This window comes from Leptinotarsa decemlineata, unplaced genomic scaffold (genome assembly GCF_025532065.1).
Source record: "Leptinotarsa decemlineata unplaced genomic scaffold, Ldec_3_MD MMD2_tig00001621_RagTag_RagTag, whole genome shotgun sequence".
Taxonomy (NCBI): Eukaryota; Metazoa; Arthropoda; class Insecta; order Coleoptera; family Chrysomelidae; genus Leptinotarsa; species Leptinotarsa decemlineata.
The window spans coordinates 2,079,524-2,095,175 of NW_027412566.1; the positions used below are offsets into that span (position 1 = coordinate 2,079,524).

Genomic DNA, 15,652 nt, shown 5'->3' on the forward strand with positions numbered 1-15,652 from the left:
GTTAGTAATCTTTTTATAAGTTTTTATACTTACTGGAGTTGCCTGACAGCGACTCTAGGAGGTAGTCGTTGGTTCTGCTTCGTGGGCGTCATATGTTCTCAGCGTGCTCCCTCATGTATGCATCTACGTAGTTTTTTTTCCTGAGGGGAACGCTCCTACTCGAAGTGTGGGACTCCATGACTCTGTCACAGCCTACTCACCAAAACCCCTCTCCAGCATTCAAGTGGCTCTTTCTGGAACTGCTTTGGGGCAATACTTCAGAAAGAGGATGCTTATTGTTCTTGGTTTTTTTTCCTCATCGCTGTCTATTTTTTCTCACCCTGATGTCTCTCTTCTTCGTGTCAATTATGTATTTGGCCAGGGAGCTTATCTAAGTCCAAATTTCTGCATCCTTCAGCATCTTGTTTATTATGTTGTCTGGAGTTAGTTGACCTGTGACCGTTTCCACTTCTTGTCTTTTTGATGCCATCTCATACAGGTGAAGGATGTATGTTCGACGGTGTCACCTTCCTCGCAGTATATGCATGAGTCGCTATTGCTTACATGGAAGCGTTTGCGGTGAGTCTGGAAGCACCAGTGCCCTGTTAGTAGCTGTGTCAGGTAGTACGTGGTATCACCATGCTTCCTCGAAAACCAGGGAGCTATATCCATGATAAGTCTGGGCGTCCACAGGCCTGTGTCTGCTTCTCCTTGCCACCATTCCTGCCATCTTTCGAACATAGTCGTGTTAGCGTTGGTCTTCTCAGGTGACCTCTCTTCCATTCTTTGTCTAGCCCATATGTGGATGGGAGGAATCTGTGCTACTACTAACAGTGCCCTAGTGGATGCGGTTCTGTATGCTCCAGTTATATAGATAGCCGTCCGGCGTTGAGTGCTTAGCAAGACTTTTCGGTTGGCCTCTCTCTGTAGAGCCTTGTGTCAGATTGGTGCTGCATAGAGCATAATTGAATGCACCACTGAACACAGGATTTTTCTTGTGGCCTCTCTCGGACCTCTAGCTTTGGGCATCAGCTTTCCTATCGCCGCTAGTGCTTTGTTAACTTTTTCCGCTGTTCTCCTTATAGGGAACAGCGGAAAAGGGTTTTGGCTATTTTTCTCTGTTCATTGTCTGTCATCGTTATCGTTTGTGGGGTTCTGATTTTTTTCGTGACTATCTGGTATCCTTTTCCCCATCTATCTGCATCTACTTCATTCTGGAGCACCTTCCAACTCCTATTCTTTGCCTCCCATATTGCTTTGTTGAGAGATTTACTGCAGCCAGGATATTCCTCATGGCATCTGATTTTTTGTGCATCTACGTAGTGGATGTTGAGGTCCACGTCCTGGTAGATGAACCTGTTGGGCATGTATCTTGAAGCATTCACGGGAGCTCGCACGTAAGCGTTCATAAACGTCTGGATATTGCGTCTGTATCTCGCAGCGCACTGGCCCCAGGCAGTGCAGGCGTACAGAATGATTGGAACTAGAACGGTCTTGATAACGGGTGAGCAGTATCGCCTGACTCTTGCCAGGGTTTATACTGATTTTCCAAAGGTTGGCCCATTCCTCTAATCCGTCTGTTTGGTGTTGCAAGTATCAAGTAACTTACGCGTGGCTACTTGATCTCGCCAGTAGAGCTGTTCTGTGGCTTGGGCACATCTACTGTATATACCAAGAAGAGATGTGGGGTAAGTACTGCACCTTGTGGAACCCCTGCTTCCAGAAGTCGCATGGTGCAGAGTTCTTGTCCTACTCTGCAGCGGCATCGTCGGACTGCTAGAAAATATCCGATTTGTCTTACTATTTGTTTCACATTTTGAACAGAAAAACAGATTTGTTTCGATTAGCCAAAATTGTTCATTTTGGCTAGTAGTCCATCGTGCCAAACTTGAAAACCTTGGAGACATCTGAGAATATCGCTCAGTTTCATGAAATATCCAAAAATATTTCTCTAACTAGTTGGTTCAATCTGCTGGGTATTGTTTGTTCACAAATTTCAGCAAGCACTTGCTCGATGTCTTCAGCAAAATGATTTGAATCATCTCGTAGCTTTTCAAAGTAATTCTTCATTGCAGTAAGCAAATCAACTGATCCAAAAACTATGGCAACCTATGCTAACTTTGACCTTCTTCTGTAATGTTTGATAATTTTTAAATTTCAATTCGACCAATTTATTGCGAGCCCATTACGAAGTATGATATAATTCTTGATGAAGTAGTCTCCCACGTATGCCAGCGTTTTTTCAATCCTCGTAGTCGTTCTGATTTGTACGTTTTAGTATGTCTTTGAGCTCTTTCAGTGGTTCAATTTTTATCTCCTCAATCGTTGCAAAATGCCATCCTTTCATAGGTTGCTTCAACATTGGAATTGGCAAAAAATCGTAGGGGATCAAATCTGGTGAATACGGTGGCTGAGGCATGATTAGAGAATATAGAACCAACAATTGAGAAAACCGCAGAAAATCATATTCTTCAAGGCTAATGAATATGATTGAAGATTATGACACTTCTCGCTATAACGGGTTACTTACTTCAAATCAAACACCGAATTTAAATCTGGATTCTCGGTGGATTCTGCGTATCATGTCCTATACCTTCGTCAGTTATACATGATCATCAAATTTATACAACACAGAAGCCTACTTTCTGTATTCCTCATTGAAAATATACAACCTGAAATTGAGGTAACCGCAAACAATTGTAAGTTTCTAAGGCTGATATTTTGATAGTAATTTTGATGTATCTAAATTCTTTCACGAATAGTGCAAACCTCGGCAATAATAGTTATTGAAAGATGTTGGTTTATAAATATTGAGATTTGCTGCTTATTAGATTATTTCAGGTAAAACCCATACACTTATTATGGGAGAACAGAATACATACAGATATAGCAGCATTAATCACTCAGGTAAACTTTCAGTAAATATACAAAATTACTTCTCCAAATTTAACATAATAACATCTTGCATAAGTAATAATAATTCAGGCAAAATCTTATTCAATGTAGTGAATGCTCTACAGTAAATATAGGACAGACCGGCAGAAATTTCGAAGTAAGACTCCGTGAACATATCGGTGTAGACAAAAAATCTTCTATGTACGAACATCTACAAGGAACAAACCACAAAATAAGTAAAGAAAACCTCAAAATCTTACATACATGTAGTAAAGGAAGGAAAATGAATTTGTTGGAAGCCATGGAAATCAATAAATCAATTAAAAACTCAAAATATAAAAACCCTAACGAACAAACACATTCGTGTAGGTCTCCACTTTTGAATGTATAAAGATGACAACGCAATTAATCACAGTTTGAAGTTTATGTAGTTGGTATTAATGAATGTAGGTATATATCTCATTACCTACTCTCGGATATATATTCTCCGATATTTCTATTTAGGTCAGTAGTGCTAGAACACCTGAGAATGGTGTAAAAACCGAAACCTTGGTCGTATTATTATCAATACATTAAGTAAGTGGAAATTAGACAAATTATTTCATTCCTATATATGATTTCTTGTTAGGAAGTTATTTATTTATTGAATTCTCAAGCTCTCACGAACTGATGATGAGCGAGAAGAAAAATTATCGTTGATAATTTCAATTGGGTGGAACATATATTATCCGATAAGACTGGAATTGTACCTACGCTGATAGTAATGGCAGGAGAATCGACAACTCCATAATATTTGCTTGATGTAACCAAAAATGTGTATGATATCCAACTCGAACACATGAAAACACTGCGCTACAAATATTTGTCTGAATATGACGGCTCGGCCGAAAAATCCCTCCTCTGTCTTCGTGTCATTCAGTCACCCATCATTTTCACCTTTGTATAACCTTTGTCCCTTTCACCTTTCTACTGACCTTTTTGCATTACTGCATTTTGACCGATTCACTATACACAATCTCAGATTTACGCTCAAGTGGAACGGTGAATTATTTTTATGGGAAAGCGAACACGGGAAGAGTTTATCGTTGTTTTTTGTTTTTTGAGATTGAAGAGATTTGCTCAATTGAATTGAAAAGTTTATTGGACGTTTGAGAGCATCATTTTCTGTTTGGATGAAAGAAGGTTTATCTTATGACCACTAATGACTCAAAAAAGACCCATTTCTCAACTTTTATATGATAGCGGTTACTAATATCGCTCAGAAAATAGATGAAAAATTGTATTTTGAACAATTTCTATCACGTCAGAAAATATATTTTGCCATTTCAGTGGCCTTGTTAGTCTTGTTTTTTTTAATGCTGTTTTGTTCTTGAACATCAGATCATTCGTTATTTTTCCAATAGAATAGAGATGTGAAATTATTATTGATTCACCGTTTTCATTGGTTTCAAAAGTGTTTTTGTAATGGTATCTTTGACAATATAAAGCAACTTTCACAAATAACTGAATCACTGATTGTGGGGTTGATGAAGATGGTGGAAAAGATTTGGCTTTCAGAAACTGGCATACTGGGTGTTATTGAAACCATTGTACACGGTGTCATTCAGTTGTTTATTTGATAATACATTTGAAATTAAAAAAGAAGTATACTTCACTGGATTTCACTTGGATAAATCACTTGAAAATTTTTACCAGTTTGAAAAAAATTGGACCAATGTCAAAAATTTTAAATAAAACTAATACTATGTTGCTGTATCGCTGCTGTTGTTCTACAGCGCTATCTAGTGGCGAGTTACAGAAAAATTGATAACCTAAAAACCTTCTCTATGAAAAATTACTTGTACATGTCAAGATTAATCACGATCGGGTGAGCGATGTATCACTTACCAACCAACTAACAAACATCCATTTTTATATAGTAGATTCTGTTAATTTTTCAGACCAATTGATAGGATATAAAATTCTCTTTTCAATGATATAACACTGTTGAACGTTTACATTCAAAATGATGGCATAGGAACCACTTTCTCTAAATTCCATATGGTGGCACTATAACTTCATCTATAGAAATATTGTCAAACAGCTTCTAGCGAGAAAGAAAGGGAGATCTCTTATTTTTTATTCTTCTACATGGCAGTTTTTCATATATGTAGAAAATCTTGAGACGGTGTTACTAATTTAACATCAAAATATACTTCTTTCACTACAAAAAATGACAGAGATACTATGCGCTACATTTTTCTGAGCCAGCGAAAGAGAGAGTGAGTAGTTATCGACTCATGATGAGCTAGAGAACTTCAAAACATTCACTTCTTTACTGGCACTAAAAATTGAACAATATAGTATTTTTCAGTAGGAAAAGTACACTTCAATGTTCAAAGTTCAAATAAATACCACTATTTATTGAGATTTTAGAGATTTTATTACTCAATATAGTTGCCAATCAGGGCGATATAAGGGTTATAGTGGTCATACAATTTTTCGATAACATTTTTACAGTACGATTTGTCTTTAGCCTTAAAATAGGCCAGTTCAGTTCATAATACCTTTTTATCGGGGCTGAATTTCTTTTTCAAAGAACATTATCTCAGGGTCTCAGCACAAAAAAGTCACTGTGGAGCAGATCTGGAAAATACAGTGGATGCAGAAGCAATTCATGCAATTTTTCAATCGTTTTCATTGATTTGTCACACTGTGCATTATAATAGTCGCTGTTAATGTTTTTTTCCAAAATACTGATACCATAAACTTGCCAGCCGATTGTTGCGTCTTTGCACGCATTGGAGTCGGTTCACCATGTACAGTCCACTCAGATGACGATCATTCTGATTCTGGTATGGAATGGTGCAGCCATCTTTCATCCATTGTCACATATCGATGCATAAATTTGGGTTTTCTATAATGGAACAGCTCCAAACACTGCTCAGAATCATCAATTCGTGGTTGTTTATGGTCGATTGTGAGCTCGCGTAGCACCCACTTGGAACAGAGCTTTGATATACCCAAATTTTCATGCACGATATGTCCAACACGTTCTCAGCTATCTCGACCAACTTTCACTTCGTTTTAACTCAGCAAACCACTTGTTTCATTAACACATGAAATTCCTCTCTATCCATTTTCTTCAAACTGACCTCAAAATATTCTATTCAATAAACCAATAGTCCAACAGCTGTGAATTTTTCACACGAGTATTTTGAAGGTTAGGGTTGACTAGAAATCATATGAATTCAATACCAGTAGCGCCATCTGTGTGTTAGCCAACGAACTTTTCTACCCACCTAATAGATGAAGTTTAAAAAAACATTTGTTGTACGTGAATTGGCGAGAAAATCTTCAATATATTTTTTATATCTAAGTAGATTTCGTCTCTTGTTCTCGCTACATCAAGTAATTTGACAATATGTCAATAGATGAGGTCATATCCAGTTAGAGAAAATGTCTTCCACGCTGTCAAACGTATCCATTTCTGTTATCACTTTGGGAAAAAAAAATCATTTTCTAACTCATGGTTTGATAATAATCGATAGAGGATTCCATTTCAAATTCTGTGGTCCATTTATGGTCTAATCGGAAGTGATTTTCAATTGTTCAATAACCAAAAGTATCGGCTTCAACGACGTATATCTTCGATTCAAATTTCATCTGTTTCCACAAACAACTGAATGGTAGGATGTGAAATAATTTTCTTATTACCCGCAAGGAATATTTCAGATGAGAAGTCAAAATTAATCCATTTCTAGAATTACCGAAATCTGACGTCTCGTTCAAGATATATATCATGTGATACCAATCGGTTTCTGAATCTTCTTCATTTTTCGCACCGATTAGGATTATTTTGACACCGAACTGTAAAAAAAGCACGTTTGTAACAATAATTCCAGTGGCAACCAAAAACGCAAAATTGTCCATAGTCACTAGATTTTTGAACAAAAGTATAAATACAACTTTATATTTTGTTCGTGGGGCGTTGTATAGTGTTTGCATAGGACTTTTGTAACCCTACGAGACGTGGGTAAAACTCTAACACGTTTGCATCCAAAATCGAAGTTGAAACATACATTTTATGCAAACTTTTATTCATGACTGAGGTCAACGAAGTGACCCATAAACACATTTGTTATACTCAGTACTGTGTTGCCAATAACAATATTTTTCAAATCATATTTCGAGTGATTCTAGGTCTCCACGACTAGTTTGTTGGGTCGAAAATTCAAAAATATCCAATCAGAAATGAAAATATACTGTCATACTAAAAAAGTAGATACGTCTGTTTCTCAAATTGTACCTCTTCCTTGACATTCTACCAAACTCCTGTATGGTTTATATCAAATTGAGAATACAAATCTTTCAATACAACTTTTGACTTTCACAAAGACAAATTCAATATTTTTAGGGCAATTATTCAGCAATTATTGTTTGAAAGTAACAATTTCAGGTCTTCGCTTCGAAATTTTTGCATCACATCATCAGATCATTTTTCTATTGATATTTTCCACAACTTCCCTCCGAAAAATATTCAAAAGAAATATACAGGATGTTCATCAAACATACGGCAAAAAATTAAGGGACTATTTTCTGGATATTTTGTTCGTTAATGATTGTTGATAGAGCGCTTCGTTTTAAAGAGCAGAAAAGAATTTCGACAATAACAATTTTAGTAATTTTTAAATTATTAACGTAGCAGAAATAAAAGTATAACGTACTACACTTGGCCTACTAAGATATAAAAAATCTAACAACTCCGTTGGTATAATAGATATAAGGATGAATTCAATCGATTGTTTTTGTTTTTTTTTAAGTTATCGATATATTATGGATATTAATTTTTCTTATATTGTAATTTATTTACATGTATGCTGAATCATATGAAATTATTAATAATTCATTTCCATAATTGCTGAATTGAATGCCCAAAAGTCAAAAAATACTCAAAGAATTTGATAATTTGGATCTGCTGATCAGGAAGTTAGTTCTATATTATACCTTGTGATTTTTCTCAAGACAAATCTTTCATATATAAATTTGAAATTTGGGAAATGACTGCTTTTGAATGAAATAATTTTCATTCAGTGGAGCGATAAACTCTTTACGTACCTATATGTGAAATGTTTTACACCTGATAACTAACATAAATGAAAGTGAACCTATTACAATCAAGTCTCGATGAAACCGGAAGGCTTAAGTATTCATTTAGAAACTTTATATTTTGTGCCATATCTATTTTCATATGTTACATGTTGAATCTTCAGCATCTTGAGTTCAACTGCTTCAATTCTGGTAAGTACTTTCTGAAAATTGAAGTGTTTTTTGATCGCCTAAGACGAGCTGTAAGTAGTACAGAGAGTCCATAGAAATAATCCATCGTTTCCACTGGAGAAACTTTAAATTCACATATATTAGATTATAGATGGTGGATGTTATTCGATCTATCATTACTGATGATTTGGAACTGAGTAGTGGTAAAACAAATTGCCTGCACAGTGATTTTGCTGTGAAAATATATCGAACAACGCTTCATTCAGAATTTTATTGAAATCATGTTTGAAATGTGACTTCAGTGATATTATTCGCATCATTCAAAACAATGCTTATGTTATTGCCAGAGAGGTTTCAGTTTATTTTCACAACAAAATAGAGCTTATATTTCCAGCTTTCCAAACTATATGCATGACCAACGTATTCAGAGGAATTATTGATATATGCAAAATTTTCATTGTATGTTCCAATCCACTTTCAAAATTAACGGGATTTGTTTGAATTATCGAATTTCGTGATGAAATGAGTACACAGATCTGTCCGGTATTAATTGAATTGAATTTGAAAATTTTCTGGAGTGTCGACATAAATATCATTAAGACTCTTTTTTATTTGAAATTATTGTTCACCAAATAAATATATTTCTCATATTGCTGCGACTAGAATAATCAACAGAATATTCATTCTAAACAATCGTAAACCAAATTCAATAGATCTTTCAACGTTCATATAAATCAATGTTGGAGTTACAGCTCTCAACTATATTATGTATCAATTATTTGGACTGAAAATATTTGCCGGGATACGTAAATCAAATCCTTCATCAATTCCCATTTTGAATGATTATAATCATTTTAGGAAATATCGAGAATTCGACAAAATCAAAAAGTTCAATTTGTTTTCTGACGTTGAAGAAAAACTTATTTGTAATAGAGGATCTTCATTACCGAATAATAACTATAAACTAAGTTTTCTAAGTGAAGACATGCTGATTTATATTCTTTTTTCAATGTGAGGCTTGAGAACTGTGAGAAATGATGATTGAATCAATATGAATAGTTTCTGAAAAATTCATTTTATTGTACATTCATGAGAAAATGAAAAAATCCCAACGAGCGTTTCATTTCAATTCAGTAAATACGACTGATCTTCCGGAAAATATTGTATACAGGGCTATCCTGGCAAAGAAAATCATAGACAATTAATATTCAATTACTAGTTCTGTATTTCTATAATTATACCCGATAGAAATTACTTCTTTTTGGAAGTTCGTTATGTGATTTTCCATCCTAGATTGCCTGGTATACTACCATCAAAAATCGATTGGAAAAAGCAAGTGGATACAACCTTTTCCTTTTTCCAAAACTATTTTCGTACTTTTGAAAATTTGAAGTTCATATCATACCCGTATGTACTGCATTTTGCCAAACTCAATCAGTGCCAATAAATCAGACCAGTGTCCAGTTTCATAAGATTATCATGAAGATTCATGGCAGTTTCAATATTACCATATATGGATATATCATCCCATCCGACCAATTAAAACATTTCTGGTAAATTGGTTCTCTTGTCACTAAAACTATGGATAATTTTTTCATTATGATTGAACTGACTCAATATTGTTCTTCACAATCAATTGTGAAAGTCAAATCTATGACATATTCATTCAATATATACATTCAAAAATGGGTATTTCACCGCATCAGGATTCTGTAACTAATATCATTTTTTGCTTTTTACAATCAAAGCAATAAAAACTGTCGCTCGAAAAAATGACTCTCCACCGTACTCATTATACCCTTCCTCTATTAATATCAGCTTTCTTTCTCTCCCGATCATTTCTCTGGTACTATTAGCTTCTGTATTCATACATATTGAAATTATTTCGTTTTTGGTAGACAATCGTTTCTACTTCATTTCAAGAACTCTTCCTAACCAGCAAAAAGAAAAGTTTGCAATTTTTGCCAGGAGTCTTCATCATCCTGATGATGCTAACTTTCATTCGAGTATTAACTATTGTATTCAACAGATCTACTGACAGATTATCTTTCTTGAATCTCCTCATAGAAAGGAGTAACCTACTTCTGGTTTTGAAGTTTTTCCTATCCTCAGAATGATTGACTTTTTGTAGTTCTCCTGCATATCTGTAGAAAATCAAAATGTCGTTGGCAGAAAAGTTCATTGAATACCAATTTGAACTTTGCATGAATTTATCACACTTTTGAAAAAAATAAGGAAAGGAAAGCCCTTTTTTCTAAAAAAAGTATCTCTTATGAAAATATTCCTTTATTATTTCATATAAAGGTACCATCTTTGTTCATAAGCTTTAAAAAATTGCGTCTGACTTCATAAGGACCTTTGCAACAGAGCACCCTTTCTTTTAATATTGTTTAGATTGCAATAATTATAATTTTTAGAATTTACCTTCAAATAGTAGTAATGGACTTAATAATACTCCAAATTCTTCAGAAGCATTTGAAAACGCATTCAAAAACCATTGAACCAGGTATTGCATCCACTTGTTGCCTTTTTCAATCAAATAGATCCAGAAATTTTCAAGAAATAATCGATGCATTGTTTCTTGCTTCGAATTCAAAATTCTAATCGTACATTTTTTCATTAGCCGAGTTGCAGTTATGAGAGGTCAAGTGGTAACACCGCAGGGACTGGGAATTGTTGGCATCAGAGTCTCCGTAGATAAGGAATCAAGGTTTGGTTTCACTCTCACAAGGCAAGGTGGATGGTGAGTATGTTTTTGGAATATCATGTTTCATAATCTTGCACGAAAATGATACGTTTTCTCTTATATAATGCAGAATTACATTCATTGAACTTCAAGAGTGTCACAAGTGACACATCTGGAGCCTCATTCTTCTTCTCGTTTATTAACTTACGATGCTATAATCTACTGATAGCTTGAGAATTTATCAGTAGATGCACAACACTGGTTCTGTGACACTGGAAATTCAAGTAACAGAAGCAAGGTATAACGGTCGAAAACGATCGAAGACGCACGCAAAACGATCGAAAACACACGAAAAACGATCGCAGACACACGAAAAATGATCCAAGACGCACGCAAAATTATCGAAAATGCACGAAAAACGGTCGAAACAAACGCGAACGCGTGCGTCTTCGATGAGTTTTCGTGCGTCTTCGATCGTTTTCGACCGTTATACCTTGCTTCTGTTAGTTCAATTTCCTGTGCCCTAGAACCAGTGTTGTGCATCTACTTTCATCAAAATATTTTCACAACTCATGACCGTATTTGAATACAGCATCCCATCAACACACTATATGCCTTGTGTACTATAATAAAATTGACGATAATACAACATATCATCCAAATCACATAAAATGGTAATGATTACAGCAAAGATACATTGCATTTCTTTAATGTCCCCCCTCCTTTTATTTTTTGAACGGGTCAACTCAAAACATTTAAATTTTGGATAATGAAATCGATGCATGAATACTTCATTTTGAAGTGAAATTGTCAGATGAAAGTTTCAAGATGGCGACTGGGCGCCATCTGGGAAAAAAAATTGAATGGAAAGGGGGATCTTGTGACAAATCATTTTGAAGCTCCTGACGAATACTTCTTTACCCTGAAATATGAAGTCAATATCTTCACCTACTACAAAATGGCGAAACATTTAATAATTTCCTAAAGACAAAGACGTTAATATTGTTATTTCTAGAAATATTTCTTATTATCTGCCATATGGCAATTCTATCAACCCGATAAGGTTTGTTAAGTGATTTTTTTGTTTATAAAATCGACAAAAAATATCACTACGACAATAAACATCATTGTTCAATTTGAATATTCTCATTTATTTTTCGGTTTTACTAGTAGAAAGGTACCACGTCAACGATTTCTAAAATGGTCAATTCCCGTCCATTGGAAGAAAAAATTGAAGCTATTTTTATTTACGGTGCGACGCGTAACTTTCACGAAACCAAAAGGATTTTCAATGAACGTTTTCCGAATCGTCCTATCTGCAGAAAATAATTAGGAAACTTGTATCCAAACTCATTTCTTCCATTTCGGAAGAACAGCAAGTGCGAATAATTGGTGAGATGATAGTAAATCCTGAACAGTCTACTTATTCCGTTGCGAATGTTTGTGACGTGTCTCCTTCCACTGTGTGGAGACTTTTGAAGAGGAATAGGAATACAAAATTAAAATGGTACACCAATTAACTGAAGATGACCCTCATCGAAGAATAAAATTTTGTGAAATCATGACGGAAACCATTGCAAGGCATCCTACCTATCTCTACAATATTTCTTTTAGTGATGAATGTACTTCTTTTTTAAACGGCAACGTTTATTGGAAGTTATTGGTGTGACACCAACCCTCACGTTTTCCGGGAAACACATACCCAATATCCAGAAAAAATTAACGTTTGGGCAGGAATATTGGGAAAGCATATTGTCGGACCTCTATTTATCGATCAAAATTTAACAGGGGAACTGTATTTAAATTTGCTGCATTTGCGTTACTCCAGACAAGTAAGAAACTATTTGCATACTACAATTCCCGGTCGTTGGGAATGACCATCCCGCTCGCCAGATTTGACACCTTTAGACTTTTTTTATGGGTGTATTTCGAAGCAAAAGGTGTACGTAACTGAACCTGCTTCAATATTGGATATACGGCAGCGAATAATAAATTTTTGAAAGAGATATTGACGTTACTGTGTTCGAAAATGTTCGCGTGAAATATCGGATAGGCTGTTCGTATGTCAAGAAGTTCAAGGCAACCATTTCGACGTATTCAGGCAATTATTAAAAGTTCCGCCATTTTGTAGTAGTTGGAGATATTGACATTATTTTCTAGGGTTGTGAAGCATTTGTTCACAAGCTTCAGTCGCCATCTTGAAATTTTCATCTGTAAAGTATTCATGTATTAATTTCATTATCCCAAATTTCAATTTTTTCAGTTGACCCCTTCAAAAAATAGAAGGGTGGGGACATTAAAGGAAAGCAGTGTATAGTAATAATAATAATAATTTCAATGCTTCTGAAAAAAGGGTTTTCAGCAAGAAGTATGCGTATGTGAGAATACAAAAAGATATACATATACATATATACATATAAAGATAAATTAATCAAATACCAATCTGGTGTAGATTGTGAAATCTTAAAAGTATAATAAACTAACCATCATTAACTCAATATAAATGAACGTAACCTGAGAATCACTGTATAGACTTGTACGTGGGCAAAGTACATTAATTGTAACTTTCAAAGTGATACCATGTAAATATTTCTATCAACTATGAATTATTTTCAAAAAAATAAGGCTTATTTTGAGACTAAAGACAAATTATGCCATAAAAATGGTATCGAAAAATTTTGTGACCGTTATAATCGTCCTCTCCCTCGAAACCGCCCGATACTTACTGAAAAATCATATTAAAACTAATTATTACAATTTATTGTGTGATTAGCACTATAAGTGAAAATCACACAGTAAACTGTAATAATTAGTTTTTTTTCATTTTGGATAACACAACACAACAAAAAAATATTTTTTGAATGTTTCCTACACTAAATTAGTCAATTTCTACTAATTTTGGGGTGATAAAAACGAAAATAACAATGAAAAATTTTTATTAGCTCTGGTTTTTGAGATACACAGTACTTAATCTTAAAGAGTAGTTATACAATACGTGAAAAGTGAAAGTACATAAAACAATATTGTTATGTTTCTTTCAGAATATTTTAAGTACAAAATTAATAAAAAAAAAACATTATTCTTAGTGTTTTGACAAATAAAAGAAGTTTGTACCACCAAATTTCAATTAAGTCCATCCGATGCATTGTAAGATCGCTGTCGTTTAGCTTGTCTTTTATAAAACACTTCTGGAGTATCCCTACACACAGACCAGCAGTAGTCTGCAAGCATTGCTTCATTCCAACGGCCCTGATATCTCTGTTCCATTAAGGCAATGTCTTGATGGAATCTTTCTCCATGTTCGTCACTCACAGCTCCACAGTTTTGTGGGAAGAAATTAAGATGAGAGTGAAGAAAATGAATTTTTAAGGACATGTTGCATCCAAGTTGGTGGTAAGCTTGAAGAAGCTCTTTAACCAATGCTGTGAAGTTATCATCTCTTTTGTTACCTAAAAACCCATGTACAACCCCCTTAAAGGCTTCCCAGGCTCTTTTTTCATTTCCTGTTAAAATCATGTCAAAAGCAGGATCATTTACGATTTCACGGATTTGAGGCCCAATAAAGATGCCTTCCTTGACTTTAGCATCACTCAACCTGGGAAACTTTGCTCTCAAGTACTTAAAAGCTTGTCCTTCCTGGTCCATGGCCTTCACAAAGTTTTTCATTAGTCCCAACTTAATATGTAATGGGGGAAGGAGAACATCCTTAGGATCTACAAGAGGCTCGTAAACTACATTTTTCTCATTAGGGTTTAGGTCTCGTGTAGGTCAGTTCATTTTTTTATAGTGAGATTTTCTATCCCGACTGTCCCACAGACACAAAAAACAACAGTACTTGGTGAACCCTAATTGCATTCCTAGGAGTATAGCAATGACTTTCAGATCACCACAGATGTGCCACTTGTGTTGTTCATATTTGATTGATTGGAGAAGTGTTTTCATATTTATATACGTTTCCTTCATGTGAACTGCATGACCTATAGGAATAGAGGGTAGCTGATTTCCATTATGCAGAAGTACAGCTTTTAAGCTTAGTTTTGAAGAGTCTATAAACAGTCTCCATTCAGATGGAGTGTGATCCAAATTCAAGCAGTCCATCAAACCATTAACATCAGAACAAACTACGAGGTTTTCTTTATTCTCAAAAAAAGGAAGCAAATCTTTTTGACGCTGTCTGTACTGAGATATTTTCACATCATGTTTTAGAAGATTCCACTGTTGTAGTCTTGACCCTAACAGCTCAGCCTTTTCCTTAGACAAGCGAAGATCTCTTATAAGGTCACTCAACTCTGCTTGACTAATTCTGTGCGGATCACTAGACCTATCGCTTACCTCAAAATCAGGGTCATAGGATGTAGAAGGATGGGTTGCTCCTTCTAAACAGTCTTCATCACCTTCCTCTAAAATTTCATAGTTTTGGGGTGGAGAAGGGACTGGCAAATTGTCTGAGTGTGGTACAGGCCGAAGAGCAGATGGGAGATTAGGGTATTTAACCGTTCCTCTTTTCTTCATAGATAAACCTTGCTTAATGGGAGGAGTTAAGCAGAAATAACAGTCGTCTGTATGATTGGTAGGCTCACGCCAAACCATAGGTACTGCAAAAGCCATTGCCCGGTTTTTATTTTTCAGCCACTCTCGCAATATGACGGAACAAGAATTACAACATATATGAGGGGCCCATGATTTATCTTGGTCCCCAACTTTCACACCAAAATAATGTTCATAGGCTGTCTTAACGATAGGTGTCATTTTACGTTTCTGAGCCTTAAATGTTATTTCACCACATATATAGCAAAAGCTATCGACAGAATTCACACACTTTCGAGGCATTTC

At 35.1% G+C, this 15,652-nt stretch overlaps 1 protein-coding gene across 4 annotated transcripts in view; it reads left to right on the forward strand.

Moving 5' to 3' along the window:
* Ten-a (Teneurin-a transmembrane protein) overlaps positions 1 to 15,652 on the forward strand; it is a 928,723-nt gene that overhangs the window by 866,271 nt on the left and 46,800 nt on the right. For all 4 annotated transcript variants that reach the window (XM_074176153.1, XM_074176154.1, XM_074176155.1 and 1 more), the window contains one exon: positions 10,757 to 10,876. In XM_074176153.1, the coding sequence (XP_074032254.1) occupies positions 10,757 to 10,876 (120 nt within the window). The remainder of the gene's footprint in view (positions 1 to 10,756; positions 10,877 to 15,652) is intronic.